Below are 14,846 nucleotides of genomic sequence, written 5' to 3'. Positions count from 1 at the left end.
CGCCCTGCCGCGGTGGCGCGGCGCGCTCGTCTTAAAGGGGCTACCCCGCCATCTGCTGAGGGTGTGTCTCAGAGCCCAGACCCAAATCTAAACCTAAACCTACACCCAAACCCAGTTCTAAATCGAAACATACCCCCAGACCTAAATCCGCACCCTAGTATGTATTAGACCCAGCCCAGACCCAAACCAAGATCAAAACCCAAACTCAGGCCCAAATCTACATGTAGACCCAGACCTCACCCCAAATCCAAACCCAGACCCAGACCAACCCCGTCTGGTGTGGTGATGGCAGGGCTGGCTCTGGTGGCACCAAAACCAGCCGTCACACCACACTCCCTTTGAGAAGCAGCCCCATCCTCACATCCTAGCCGTCGCTTTCCACTTCAGGGAGCAAATTATCCGCCTTCCAGGAGGAAGCTGCCGTCCTTTCATCCCCCCAACTAAATTTCCTCCCTGCCAGCATCTTTTGCAAGAGACTCTTGCCCAATATCCCCCAGGGAGAACACCTTTTCTGTCACGATACCCACTCTGCTCCTCAGGGTCTGCCTGATTCACTGTCTAGGTGGACACTGAGATGTCTATCAAGTGTCTCTCCTTTATTGATGAAAACCACAAAATCATTCAAAACACAAAGAGGTGATAAAAGAGGATCTAGAGATGAGGGGTCCTGGTGGCTGTGAGGTCTCAGCCCCTTGGAGCTGGTGGAGCAGGGCCAGTCCCTCCTCACAATGCCACCAGGACACCTTGGGCTGGCCATGATGGAGGATGAGGGCGGGCACAGGTCTGTGACGATTTGCCCAGGAGTCCCCTGTGGCCTGTGGTGGCTGCCAGAACCACATGGATCCCTGGTCTGGCTCCAAGCCCCGGCTGTGCAGGGGCTGGAGGAGATGAAGCAGTGGGTGTCTGGTGTGGGGGCTCAGAGGATCCTCACAGGATCTTCCTCCGGGTCCTCTCAGTGCAGCGGTTCAAGATGAGATCTTTGCTGGGACGAGGAGGAACAGCAGGTTGAGCCTTGCCCTTGTTGTCCTGTGGCTCATTTTTCTCAACTGCGAGCAAAGCAGATGTACAGATGGGTCAAAGTGCTCCTCCACCCACTACCCTCATGAATGTTCAGAAGCTTCCTATGTGATGGCCACCAAAGCTTCTGCCTCTCCTCCCTGTTGCCTGTAACGGTCTTCATGTAGGTGAGGGTGGTGGGATGAGCCCACCTGTGCCCAGCTGGGAACTCTTCTCAGGGGAATCCCAGCTTTAGGTCTGCACAAGGAGCTGCTCTCCCTTGGGAAGGTCATGGGGACTGCATGGGGACTGCCAGATCTAAAGGGTCTACCTCAATGGCAGCCATCTTTCTCATGGAGAGAGGCTTTTTACAAGGGGCTGGAGTGACAGGACAAGGAGGAATGGCTTCACAATGACAGAGGGGAGGGTTAGATTAAATATTAGGAAAAAATCTTGCCTGTGAGGGGGGTAAGGCCCTGGCACAGGTTGCTTAGAGAAGCTATGGCTGTCCCATGCTTGAAAGTGTTCAAGGCCAGGTTGGATGGGTCTTGGAGCAACCTGGGCTAGTGGAAGGTGGGGTTGGAACGAGATAATCATTAAGGTCCCTTCCTACTGAAACCATTCTATGATTCCACGATTCTTCATACAACACTTCCCTCTGGGGGCTCTGCTGACAGCTCATGTATGTGGCAATGGCAATGGTAATGGGGAGGCGAGGTGCACAGAGGAAAGCACAGGTCCCAAATGCGGGCTGACCTCCCTCCAGGTCCATATTCTATCTGACCTATAGCCAGGGGTAAGAAACCTCGCTGAAAGAAACACCTCCCTGCACACACTTTCCCCATAGGAAAAAGGCAGATGGGCAGGGGGTGACCTCAGTGTGCCATCCTGCTCCAGCTGCCAGCACTGGGGGTCACGGGCCATGCCTGCAGGATTCCAGTCTCGTTGAGAACTTACTGATGACATTGGCCTTGTTCTGGGAATTTCCCTGCATGTTCCACTGGCTCTGGATGTACTTCTTGCTGTTCCTCCTGTAAGTCTCCTGGCTGATCTGCTTCCGGCCCTGCTTATGGATGCTCTTCGCATTTCGGATGGTGGATCTGCAGGGAGTGAGAAACAAAACTTTCATTTTAATGCTGGCAGCTCTAACACCACACGTTTCTTTCCCCGTGTCTCCTCCTCTGCTTCACCCAAACCCCAATTTCTGCTTTTGAGTTTTGCCTGGTGGATGCCAGCCCTCGAGGAGAGCCACGAGGGACACGATGTATGATGTGTTCAGAGGTAGCTGGACGGTGCTTTAGAAGCAAACACTGAAGGGTGAACCCTGAGCCTGGAAGGTAACAATGGGGATGGTGAGGAAGATTGGGTGTAAGGCTGGGAGGATGAGATGGGCATGAGGTTTACCAAGAAAGCCCCGTAAGTGATCTATAGCTCTTTGATGAGTGGACATACAGCACCTCTTCTGGCTGCAACACTGAGGTCCCTGCTGTAGGGCTTGGCATGGCTCCCCAGTGCCCAAGGATCAGATGCAGGGGAATGGAGCGTGGGGCATGTGTCAGCATGCACCTGGATGTGCAGGGTTGAACCCACAGCAGAGAAACTACTGAGAGAAGTTAAAGGCTGAGCAGCATGGTGCTACTACAGGAGAACACACAGCATCAGGACCACCCCCAGGCATGCAGACGGAGGCCACTGCATTGCCTCCACTACCACAGCAGCAGTGAGGTGGCTCCTGAACTCCACCTCATGGCACCATCCTCCTACTCTTCTTGAGCCAATGTGTCTGCCTACCTTCAGCCCCTTCCTGGTCTGAGAACACATCCCATGTCATATCAAAGCTCTTACCCACAATGGCAGGTCACCACTTTTGCAACAGGGCTCAGCCTGGCTGCCAGCGCCAGCACTGCAGGGGCCGTGTCACCATGGTGGGGGGACAAGACACTCACCTTGGAACAGGCCACCTCACCTCCCCCAAAGGTATCAGCAAGCATCCCTGCACTCAAGTAGGTGGATCTGGACCACTTTACACTGTCCCACATCCAGTCCATGATCCATCAGAACTGGATTTGGAGAGATTTTTAGAGCAGGGTTTATGTGTTTTCTTGCAGGGAAGAAAAGACAGCTGCAAGCTCTGCCCTTCCTAGCCATTCTCTCCACACCAGAATTAATGAGTTATTATTGCTTTTTATCTTTTTAATCAAAATAAAATCCCTTCCATTAGCTCAAATCCTCCCATCAGATTAGGCCATTTGGCAGCTCCGTTTAGTCAAATCTCGCCTCTTAAAGATTCAGTGCATGCACTTGGGAAATAAGAAAATGGCCAATTTGAAAATTAAAGGAGATTAGCCCAGAAAATAAACTTTGCAGAAGGACACGGAGAAATGCCCCTGGCTGGAGGACCTGTTGGAGTAAGGATCACGCAGCCTGGCACCAGCAATGCTAGGGTACTTGTGGGAGCTGGGGAGCACAAAGCTGGTTTTGCTGCAGCCTGGTCTGTCTGCTCTGCTCACATCGATCCAAGCAGTTCCTCATTGACAGGGCAAGCAGGTGACACCACAACCCACTGTCTGGTTTAATTTCATCTTGCTCAAGGAAGAGCTTTAGTCCAAGCCCCCTCCCACCCAGGGCTTCTCCTACCTCCGTGGAGGAGCACTCCGGTTCCTCAGTTCACTCTTCACAGGGTTTACCTCTCCAGCTTTCTGCAGGTACATGGAGGGGTAATAACCCGTGGTTTCATCCTTCCTGCAGTGCAACACAAAGCAACATCACTTGCAGTCGTGGCTCTGCAACTGCCTCCTCAGTCCGGGAGAGAGACTTGATGATCCTTGTGGGTGTCAAAGAATCCCAGGATGGTTTGGCTTGGAAGCGACCTTAAAGATCATCTTGTTCCAACTCCCTGCCATGGGCAGGGACACCTTCCATTAGAGCAGGTTGTTCCAAGCCCCATTCAACCTGGCCTTGAACACCTCCTGCTTAGGATATCCCATGATTCATGGTTCATGCCTGTCCCCTGCTGGTGTCCTGTGGGTTACCTTTCATGTTCCTTGCAGATGAGATGAAAGTTGAGATTTTGCAAAGCAAAATGTGCCAGACCAATTAGAGGCAAAATAACTAACAATTTTTTTTCCCATCTGCCTCCTTCTTGGATATTTCTGAAGTCCCCAACAGAGGGGACATTTAATATTTGGCAAAGAACAGACTCTGAGAAGCAGCCCTGCAAAAGGAAGTGCTGGGCAGTGGCACCAAACAGCCCACGGCATCCACAGCCCTGATGTGGAGAACCATGGGTGCATCCCTTCCCTCTGCCTGAATCCTGCTCACCTGACCTGTTCTTGGCATCTCTCACCTGATGACCCACCAGCCATCAAGGAGCTTGTGGATGACTTCGATTGTATCACCCTCCTTGAGGGTCAGCTCGTCCTCTTCCACAGCTGTGTAGCTTTTCTGGACCACATACGACTCACCTGCACACAAAATGGGGATGGCAGATCATATGCTGCCCCCCCCGGGATGGAGCTCAACCTCCCCAGCCACTGAGGAGAGAGGAGGCACCAGAACATTTACCCTATATTTTAGGCAAGACCCAGGGTGCTTCAAGTTTGGATTCAGACTTTCCCCAGCCTTGTCACTGCCCATGGCTCATCCCAGCCCCTCCATCACCTCTCCAGAAGAAAGCTGCTGGGTGCAAGCAGTGGAAGCACAACTATCTCTGCTGGAAAGTGTGTTCAGAATTCAGTTGATGAAATGAGGCAGAAGCCTGTTGCAGTGTTGTAAATCCCATGAAGCTGAAGCCTGGTGAGCAATCAGCACAAGTGTGTGGGATCCTCCCTCTGCTCCGTGCAATAAGGCCCCATTGTCATGGCAGGGTGACGTGGGGGGCACTGTGCTCCTCTGCTAACCCAGCACTTTAGTATTCACCCAGCCACCTCAGCATGGCCACTGGATCAAGATGAGCATCTGTGATCAGCCAAAACACATGTCTAATGCTGAGTTGCAGGTCATGGGAAGCTCCCAAGGTTGACATTGAGGCACCAAATCATGAGATTTATCCCTTCTGGTAGTTCCTACAGCAGCATCTCCCTGCCCAGTGATCCTGCTCAGTGCGGATTGCCCAGTCTTGCAGTGAGCCATCCCAGTGGGGAGCTGCACAGGCTGTGCACTGATGCATACCCTGGTCACCCCAGCATTTTACCTGCATAGTTGGGCTCCTGCTCTTCAGACTCATCAGGACCATCCATCGGCTCCAGATAGGCAGCAGGCACCCAGCCCCGTTTATTCTTCAACTGGCAAAACCACCAGCCTGCAAGGAAAGTAGCCATGGACATGAACAGAGAACACTGTTGGGGGCACCATGGGGACACTAGCACTGAGTCTGTCCTGGCTGGGGCAGGTGCAGACATCCACGTCCTGGACTGAAGGGACAGTGCTGGGGCTGGTCTCTGTTGACATGGTGCAACCAGAGGGCTTGACCAGTTCATCATGTTCCTGCTGGGCAGGAAACCTCACAGGCTGAGGCACATCAGGAAGTTGCACCGTTTTCTAGAATTGCCCCTCACCCTTCAGCCTGTGCACTGTCATATCTAACTCACATGCTGCGTTTGGACTCAAGATGCAAGGGCAGTCCTCGTCCCTGCTGAAATGGTGGCAGAGAGGGGGCTGGCCCTCGTGGCTCTTCCAAGGGATGGACACATACCATTCTCGCTCTTCTCCACGACATCCACCATGTCCCCAGCTTTTAGAGCCATCTCGGACGTGGAGCTCTTCTCATAGTCAGCGATGGCTCGATAGGTTTGCAGGACAATGGGGCCTGTGATGTCTGCATGGGAGAAGTGAGAGATGTTCCCTCTCCCAGCACCCGGCAGAGAAACACCCTATTTCAGGCAGGCCAGAAGCAGCCCCAGGACAGCCCAAAGTGCCCTCCCAGCCTCTTCCTTCCCCAAAGCAGCTGGATCTCAGGACAGTGACTCATTCCCCCTAAGGCTTTGGCTTCCCCCCAGCTGAAGCTCTGGCACAAAGACCATGCTCTTGATGAGCATATCCGCTGTGGGATGGCAGCCCCTCTCCCAAATGGCCTTTGCTGCTACCAAGGCAGCTGCTTGCACCCCTCTGAGGTCTCTTACCAGTGAGGCTTTGCTTGGAATCCTTTGGCAGGAGGAAGACCTCAGGCTTCTTGATCCTAGACAGGTCAGAGCAAAGGCAGCTCAATGCCAACCACCCTTATCCATCAGCAGCGATGTCCTCCCTGTGGGCTACTGCCAGCACCCAAAGGCCAGGGACACAGGATTTCCCTCAAACTAGCAGGCAGCTGGACTCACTGGCTGTCCATGACAGGGTTCATGTCATCATGACGGACCTTGAAGAAGCTGACCACATGCAGGCATCGAGAGATCTTGTGGGGCAGGTTGACCAGTGTGTAGCAGTACTCGGCCAGCGTGCCCTGCCTGTTCTCAGTCGAGCGCTGCCCATCAAACCACTTTGGGGCTGAGGAAGAGGGAAAAGGGCTCAGAAAAAGCAGACAGAGAGCCTTGTTTTTAATATGTTCCCAAGCAGGCTGCTCTGAATCATTAATTTTGCCCTGCAAACAAGTGGGTTCGGCCCCAGGGTGCTGCATGGTTCCATGGTGTCCATAACGTGAAGCTCTGGGGGAGCACAGCTCATGCAAGCTCAGAAAAGACCCTGTTTGACCCCATTTCAGCTTCAGGATAATTCCCACATGTGTGTTCAGACTAAGTCCAGCTGCTGGTCCACAAATACAGCAGCTGCATTGGGGCACCAAGAGGGGGAGCCTGTGACCAGAGGACACTTATGCTTATCCCCCCGTCCCACTGGCCATGGTGCTCTTGACCCCAGAGCTCCAAAATGTCACTGGCAGCTCCAACCCCTAGCAATGCTGAACTGCATAACAGGGGGTGCATGTGTGTGGTTGGTGGCACCCCCATGCCCCCCCCCCCCCCCAGCAGTCTGACACCTGCCTAGTCCCCAGTGCTCTCAGTTCCCCAAGCGGAACAAGGACACTTTGAACAGTCCGAGCATGGTGGGGGCGGTGCATGGGAACAAGCCCAGCATGCCAGTGTTAGTCCAGCCCCAATGGAGCCACCTCCCAAATGTGCCACCCTGCATAGTGCAGGCTTATTCCTCGTTGATAGGTGTCAACCACAATCTGTACTTCTTTCTCAGGCTCTCTCCTGCCTCCTTTAGAGCAGGAAATTAATTAAAAGGGGGAAGTTTGTTGACCTGCACCTTGCTTGGGGACAAAGCGTCAGCTGTTTGGATCAGTTCATTCCCTGTCATTGAAGAGATATTGCATCGCTTACAAAGTATCTGTGTTGCCATACGGGCATTAAACCAACCCCAGTGATGGTGTCACCAAAGGAGGGCTCAGCTCAGCTCAGCTCAGCTCAGCCTCCCCAGAGCCAGGGGTCACAGGCTTCAGGACATGCCCAGCCTTCAGAAAGGAGTCTGTGGGGCTACTGAGTGGGGAGGAACCACTGCCACTCCTCAGATCTTTCCAGGGTTTAGATTTCAAGCTTGGTGGGCAGGAATGATCAGACCACGCACCTGCCTGGGAAGCAGCCAGAACAGCTTGACCCACCAGGGAATTTCCCAACCTGCTGCAATTTCTGTTTCACCCTCCAGCCCTGGTGCTTGCCCCTCACCTGGCAAGTGTGGGATGATCCGGTTCTCTGTGTTGATGTCCCCGGATTCAATGGGGAACATCTCCTTCAGCACTTTCTGCAGGTAGAGCCAGGCACAGCCGTGAGGATGGCACCAGGGGAACCCCCTTTAACACCCACCCTCCTGCCCACAGCTTGCCCCCCTTCTTGATGCTCGCCCTGCTGCCACTAGGATGTGCTGGCTGGATCCCACACTTCAGCACTGGGAGAAACCTGCCCAGGGACACAGATGACTCCCACCTTTAAAGGGGTAAAAGAGATTGAAGGACTGGACACAGAAGCTTCTTTGGAGCCAGGTCTGCTTTGGGGCAATTTCAGATGGAATTCACCCTCCTCTTTTCCCCACCTTGAGCCCTGGTGTGCTGGGCCAGGGGACAGTGCCTGTCCTGCAAGGACTCACGTGGAACTCGTATATCTCAGTAAAGCGGCGGTAGACGACCTTTTCGGATAGGTCATTCCACTTCACCAGGAACATGTAGACCTGAAGGGCAAAGCAGAGGTTGAAGCTCTGCAGGTGAGTGGGACCCCACACTGCACTGTGCCTGGGGAGCCCCACAGATGTTCCAGTTTCAGATACTGCGTGTTTTCCTTCCACCACCCCATGCAAATAGCTCTGCCTTGTCAGCGAGCAAGCTGGGCACTAAGGAACTCAGCGTGGATGGAGAGGGGACAGAAACATGCGGATGGGTGGCAGTCAAAGAGGAAAAAGTGCTTTCCAAGCCTGTGAAGTAACCAACAGCTTGCAAAGGAGGTGCCCAAAATCTTGTGTGTTTAGGACATTTTAGTCTCTGATTGCCTCCAGCTCATGCCATCATCCATGACCCCTCCAAAAAGGATGTTCTTAGGCCGTGGGTCACATTTATCTCAGGAAATTTGCTGGGCAGGCTTTTTACCCCGCCCAGTCCTCGCTCTTCACTTGCTGGAAGGTTGCTGTGTACTCACATAGTGCTGGCTGGGGAAAAACCTTTTCTCGTAGCCCAGCAGCTCGATGTGCCGGATGAAGGCGTCCCCCATTGCTGCTCCTGCCCGCGGCGTCCTGCTCCGGACCCTGCTTCTGCCTCTCCGAGTGTCTGGGCACCCTCTCCTTTCCTCTCCTCCCCTCCCCTCTGCCCTCGCTCAGCTCTGCTTTGCCGTTAAAGTGCTGGGGAAGTGGAACTTGGGCTGCAATCACACCCGTAATCGTTTACCCACTGTGGTTTGTACTGAGTCGGTGCTTCCCATGGTGAGTTCCCAGCCCAGCCCCTCCGGTGGCTCCAGGGAGAGGGAGGAGGCGGGGTGGGAGGCCTCGGGGTATCCTGGAAGCACCTCTGGAATCAGAGGACAGTGAAGGGCAAGGGCCAGGCTGGCTGCCCTGATATCCAAGTGACCCTCTGACTGCTGATGCTGCCCTGTGATGGCACAGAGTGCTGCAGCAGAGGGTCAAGGACAGACAGGTGCCTTGGCAACGGCAGCCAGAGGAGCCTTTTCCATCTCTAGCAGAGGTGGAAGGGCTGAATGAAGCGTGTTAAAGCACTCTCTGAGCCCAGGGATGGCAGCACCATTCTCTATAGGGCAGGTAGGGAAGCTGGGACAGAGCTCAGGCAGGATGGGGCAGCTACGGGCTGTGTGCAAGGGCTCCTGCCCTTGCATCACCATTTCCTTTCAGTTACCTGCAGCTTCCTCAAAATCTGCCACCGAAAGGCTGCCTTGAGCAGCCCTCTAGGACCTGAGCCAGTCCCAGCCCTGCTCACCTCCTTACCTGAGCATAAGGCCGAACAGGAGGGGACCCCAGGCATAGGGAAACGCCAGGGTGGGCTGGAAACAGACCCCTACCTCCCACTAGGAGAACAGGAGGGTCCCTTGCTAAGACACTCTGATATGCCAGCACATAATCTGCATCTACCTCCTCCTTCTCCCTCCCCAGCCCTGAGCAGAAAGACCTGAATGGATGTGAGATCTGCATGGATCAATCCTACACTGCTTGAAGGCAAAAGTGCACCCAGGATTACAACGGGCGCCAGTGCAAGGCAGTCCCCTGACAGAGGCAGGACCTGCTCTTCACAGGATGCTCAGAGGAGCCCAACTCCAGCCAGCCGTGAGCCCTTGGCCCCATCCCTGACTCCCGGTGCTCCATCTCCTGCGAGAGCCCATGCCTGGGTGCAGCTCTTGTCCCTGGCAGGCCAGCACGTTACCATGAGCTAAGCATCAAGCAAACCCAGCCCCACTCTCAGCCAGGAGCAGAGATGTTTTGGGCAATGATGCAGCACCGCTGTTGCCCAATCCTGGCAGGCAACAGCCCCAAACCATGGTGGAGCTGACAGGGGCTCTCCTCACTGACCAGCCCTGCCACTGGCAAGCCCTGCCACAGGATCAGCCCGGTGCCCTTATTAGCTGTAAAGACAAAAGCTTGCTCTGTCTGCATTAAAAACATCAAATACTAACCATAACTTCCCCCTGGCCCTTGGGTGTGGTGCTTTGCATCTGTGGAGTTCAGAAACATGGTTATTTACATTTGGCTTCTTATTATTTTAACATGGGGACTTCCCTGTATGCAAGGCAAAATTATACAACCACAGATATTAAAAAAGGCCCCTCCAGGGCTGTTTGGATTCTGCTCTGTTAGTCACCAGATAGCTGCTGCTTATGGAGAACACCACAAACTGTCATGAAAGCTTATTTCTAAATTTAAAACTCTGTTACAGACAGTACATTACTGGAAACCACGCAATTCACGTTTCTTCCTGTTTCATCATTCCTTATCTTGTGATGTGAGAAATGAAACAGAGATTGTAAATGCCAGTGATGGGTTAGTTCACAGGAAGACACCACCTGTAACTCAGTGTTCAAAATGTAATTTTTTATTTTTGGTAGTTTAAATTTCAGCTTAATTCAATACAGAGCCAAGGGAGGCCTTGCTTACGTCACTGATGGCAGACAGCTGTTACACAATCACAGAAACGAGAGCCTGCCCTCTTCCTTGACAGTGGGTCTCTGACAGGACAGATACAGAAAGAAACAAAGGAGAAAAGGTTCAAGTTTTGTGTGTGGAAAACTTTAATTCCCAAGGGAAAAACACTGGCCAGCAGCTGCACCACAGAGGTGCTGGACTTAAACTGGTTGTTACGCTGCGATAAAAGCCAGGGTGCCGTAACCGAGAAATGCCCAGTTTCGCCATGGACATCCTGGATACTGTACTACTTGGATCCAAAATTCCCATTTAAGAGAAAGGAGCCAGCCCACTGCACAGGACAGGCTTTTAAAGTTCAGTAAAACATAGGGAATAATTACTTATCTCCTTCTTTGTCAACACAAATCTTTCATGCTGGAACAAAAACTAGTCAGAGGTCTGGTAAGTGGTTGCAATTTTATTTATTTGTTTGTTTATTAGTACAACCAGGGCTTTTTAGGGCATTATCACTCAACACCTAAAGAGTGACATATCTCATGTGTTTGAAAACGAGTGAGATTTTCACAGTCAACATCTTAAAAGTCTGCTGTTAGGATTAGAGGTAAGTAATTTCTTAATATAAAATTGATATTTGGAAGGTATAAATATTGGTGCAATTATTTTGTCAGTCTAATTTACCTCTACCGGATGTAACTCAAAAGTCTGAGACCAAAATGAGCCTTCAGCGTTGAGTGCCAACACACCCATCAGCATTACTGCACGCCCAGCAGCAGGTCACACATGATGCACACCACCACTCCAACTCCCAGCATCACATAAGGACTCTAGTCCTTCCAGTAAAACCACTGCATCCCCTTTCATTTAATTTTTTTTTCAGGTCCTGCATACAAAGTTGTAGGAGGACCACTCTGCTATTATACACTTGACAAGGCAATATCCTGGAATTATTTATTTTCCCGGTTCCTTTGCTGTGATACCGTGCCCTCATTTTGAGTAAAAACTCCATCAGCAATAGACAGCTTTGCTCCACAGGCAGCTGCGCAAAACATGCCTCCTAAAGAGGGCTGTGTGTGAAGAAGGGATGGACTGTCCTTCTGCTTTTTCAGAAGGGGAAGTCAAGCCAGCTGAAACCCAGAGAAAGCTGCATTAGCTCATTTCCTCATTCTGAACATGTCCAGCAGCAAGTGCGAAACTTGATCCTGACCTATTGCTGCAGGTTCATTAACTGAGCCTGTCTGTTTGAGTCATCAGCAGGCAAATGTGTTAGTGGTTATAATGTGGAGAGTACCCATAGGCTGGGTTAGCAGACAAGGTGCACCAACGGGCTCGTTCCATGGGGCTGGGAGGGGCTGTCTGCTGAGGCAGGAAGGCAGCTCGGCACTAGTCACCACCAGCTGGAGAGCAGGAAGGTCGGACAGGATGTGTGTTTTCAAATGCCTCAGCACAAAGCCAACCTTGCCCCCTGCTGACATCACCAGCACAAGGTCCCAGAATTGAGTGGGAGCACCTAGATCTGCATGGAGCAATTGTGAAAACACAAGCATGTGCTGCTCTGAATTTATCTGCTGCATTTCAGATTGCTTCCAGGGAATAGACACTCTACTCAAATGAATTTAAGGCTTCAAAATTTTCCTTGAAGATACAACCACCTCACCCACCCAGAGCTGGATTTCTATCTCAAAGGCATGACAGGACCTTACCTCTTTGCTGGAAGGAAGTAGCTGTGCTGCAGCATGTTCTACCTGCCTGCAGAATTATTGCTAGGACTTGTTGTAAAATACATAAATGTATACTGCATGGACAGTCATGAAAACCATCAGGAAAGTCTTTATTTCTTCATCAGGGAATAAAGTTTACCATTTGTGCATAAAATGCAGTCATCCTAAGCTCATTCCAGTAAAAGAGAAACCTTTAGAATAACTTGCATCTTTAGAGATTATCATACAGCCAGAGCTGTACATGTCTTATGGCTTGTGAAACTTAAAAAAAAAAAGTACATTAGTCTCTTACACGATGTGGGGCGTAACCAGGACTACAGGGGACTTCAACTGATTGTTGTAGTCACAGAATCACAGAATATCCTGAGCTTTTGACATAGTAGGACTTAGAGCAGCTTGTAGCATGTTTCCATAACTAGTTCTAGATGAACAGAAAGGCATCCCCACAGCCTTCAGAAAAGCTCTCACACAGATCCACAGGACTATTGCCTACAGTAGGACTGCAAGACCAAACCCATCATATATAAACTTGTGATACTCTGATAAAACATGCACTTACTACTTTGAATTAATGGAAGAAACTATAACAAGGTTTAACACTGAAATACTGACCATTTCACAGTCCATCTCATTAATGAGTACTAATCATCAAATGAACCAGTATATCTTTTATTTAGGGAAAACATATAAATTGTGGCAGGTATGACAGGAAAAATTAGTTCAAATATGCAGATACTATTGTCCAATCAACCATTAAAATAGTAACTGAAAATGAATGATTTTTTTTTTCTTCCAAAGTAAAAAAAGTGAACTCTTTACAGAAATTTTTCCTCATTAAAAAAGCTGAGATGCATTCAGGTATGGTGAAATTTAGCTGTATTGGGAAATGTAGACAGCCTCAGCTAAGTCCATAATCATTTTAATCCCTATCATCTCCCCAGCATTGCTGCATCGTATTTAGTCCTTAAAATATATTCCAAAGTAAAACCAGCCATTCCAAATCTACAGTCATTTTTTGCTTTAAGTCAATTCACAGAACTGCTGAAAAAGTACACATTTATATTTAAAAATACAAAAGGGTTTGTATAGAAGGTATTTCTCTTATACAAAAGGGTTTGAATTGAAGATATTTTTCTTACACAGTTATATTACACAGCTCTAGACAGGCCCAGCAGGCTCTTCTCAGAACCGGATGCTTCTGACAAGGTAAGAAAAGTTACAAAAGTGAGTTAGTTTCATTGCAGCTTTGGATCTTATTACAACTATGAGCAGTTTGTGTTGCATTGTCCAGTACTTTAGGCCTAGATTCCGCAAGCACGCAGAAGCTGAGTACTGCTCTCAATAAATGTGAGATTAAATGTGTGTGAGTGGTCTCTGTAAGAATTTAGAACAAATATTTACTTTAGTACAAATTCAGTGGATGGCCTAAAGCATCTAAAATCCAAAACACTGCAGCATCAAATTGTGTAGCCATTGCTCGGACAATATTTCTGTGAACAATATTTCTGTGACCTCTAATGGACAAGTGGGAGGGTTTTATATATCTCACTGACTGCAGTGCTTCCCATGACAAATCAGAAGTTTTTCTTTAGTATATTTTCTCCTGCCACATTCAGTTTTATGACAAATACCCACAAAGCAGACTTTACTGATTTAATAAGACCACCACTGCTGTGCCTGAAATGCTCAGGGCATAGACAATTGGGATGCTGATTTGTCAGTGCCTGCCACTTTCTACCACATCATTTCATTGTCCCAATGCCACCAGCAGCCTTTCATGTCCCAGGCTGTGTTCATGCTGCATGGATGGAGGGCCATGGCCAAGGCTGTCCCTGGTCTCCAAAAAGCTGGATGGTGCCAGGAGTAAAACCCAGAGGCTCCAGGCTTCCCCAGCCACTGCTTCATCTAACTTTATGTTAGATGAAATCTAACAAATTGCTGAAATATCAGCAATCAAATCAAATTGCTGAAGTATCAAATACCACACTATGAGGGAAATATCTGGTTTCAAGTATTATCAAAAAACTGAAATGGGAAGAAGTACTACCATTTTCTCTGAATGAAGCACAGAGACTCAAAAACATGTGGGTCAGCATTTTAAACTCAGTGATTTAACAGCATCACTATCACTGTTCTCCATCGCCACAAAAATGTCATTTTTAGGAATAAGTGACGTTAAAAATAGTGTAAGAGACGGACTTGAACATTTTGGTACTGTAAATTAAACTAAGCTTTTCATAAGTTAATGCAAAAGAAAGAAAACTTCTAAAGGAGATCTGTTTGTCATCAAAGCTAATAGCTTTACTGAGTGTCCCAAGCTCAGACAATACTGCAAAAATAGTGAAGAGCTTTTCTGTTCAATTACGATTTGGAAATATATGGGTGTTACCAAGAACAATAATGCTCTTTCACACAACCATGTCAGAGCTCTTCATAAACACTAATTCCCTCAGCTTTCAGTTGCTCTGCCTCCCAGGTACATAATTATTACACATTTTTATTTTTAGGTCACATTTTCCTAGGACTGACTGTCTCTGAAATTTGAACACAGTGTGCTTTACACTGTATTTG

At 49.7% G+C, this 14,846-nt stretch overlaps 2 protein-coding genes across 16 annotated transcripts in view; both read right to left on the bottom strand.

Moving 5' to 3' along the window:
• Positions 1 to 575: 575 nt before the first annotated feature.
• NCF1 (neutrophil cytosolic factor 1) lies at positions 576 to 12,227 on the bottom strand. Of its 2 annotated transcripts, none has more exons than XM_064677596.1 (11): positions 8,613 to 12,227; positions 8,017 to 8,151; positions 7,653 to 7,728; positions 6,312 to 6,477; positions 6,117 to 6,172; positions 5,690 to 5,812; positions 5,189 to 5,296; positions 4,343 to 4,460; positions 3,634 to 3,738; positions 1,954 to 2,096; positions 576 to 1,046 (listed from the first exon to the last, which is right to left on the bottom strand). In XM_064677596.1, the coding sequence occupies exons 1-11, from the start codon at positions 8,682 to 8,684 to the stop codon at positions 928 to 930; spliced, it is 1,221 nt and encodes a 406-aa protein (XP_064533666.1). In that variant the 5' UTR covers positions 8,685 to 12,227; the 3' UTR covers positions 576 to 927. The 2 variants fall into 2 exon arrangements, with proteins under 2 accessions (XP_064533666.1, XP_064533667.1); XM_064677597.1 differs by having other exon boundaries at positions 8,071 to 8,151.
• Positions 12,228 to 12,923: 696 nt separating this feature from the next.
• GTF2I (general transcription factor IIi) overlaps positions 12,924 to 14,846 on the bottom strand; it is a 105,189-nt gene continuing 103,266 nt past the window's right edge. For all 14 annotated transcript variants that reach the window (XM_064677584.1, XM_064677585.1, XM_064677587.1 and 11 more), the window contains one exon: positions 12,924 to 13,473. The gene's annotated coding sequence lies outside the window, so the exon portion shown is untranslated. The remainder of the gene's footprint in view (positions 13,474 to 14,846) is intronic.

This window comes from Pseudopipra pipra, chromosome 21, assembly GCF_036250125.1.
Source record: "Pseudopipra pipra isolate bDixPip1 chromosome 21, bDixPip1.hap1, whole genome shotgun sequence".
Taxonomy (NCBI): domain Eukaryota; kingdom Metazoa; phylum Chordata; class Aves; order Passeriformes; family Pipridae; genus Pseudopipra; species Pseudopipra pipra.
The sequence above is the reverse complement of the archived record's forward strand: the minus strand, read 5'-3'. Positions and strand labels throughout refer to the sequence as shown.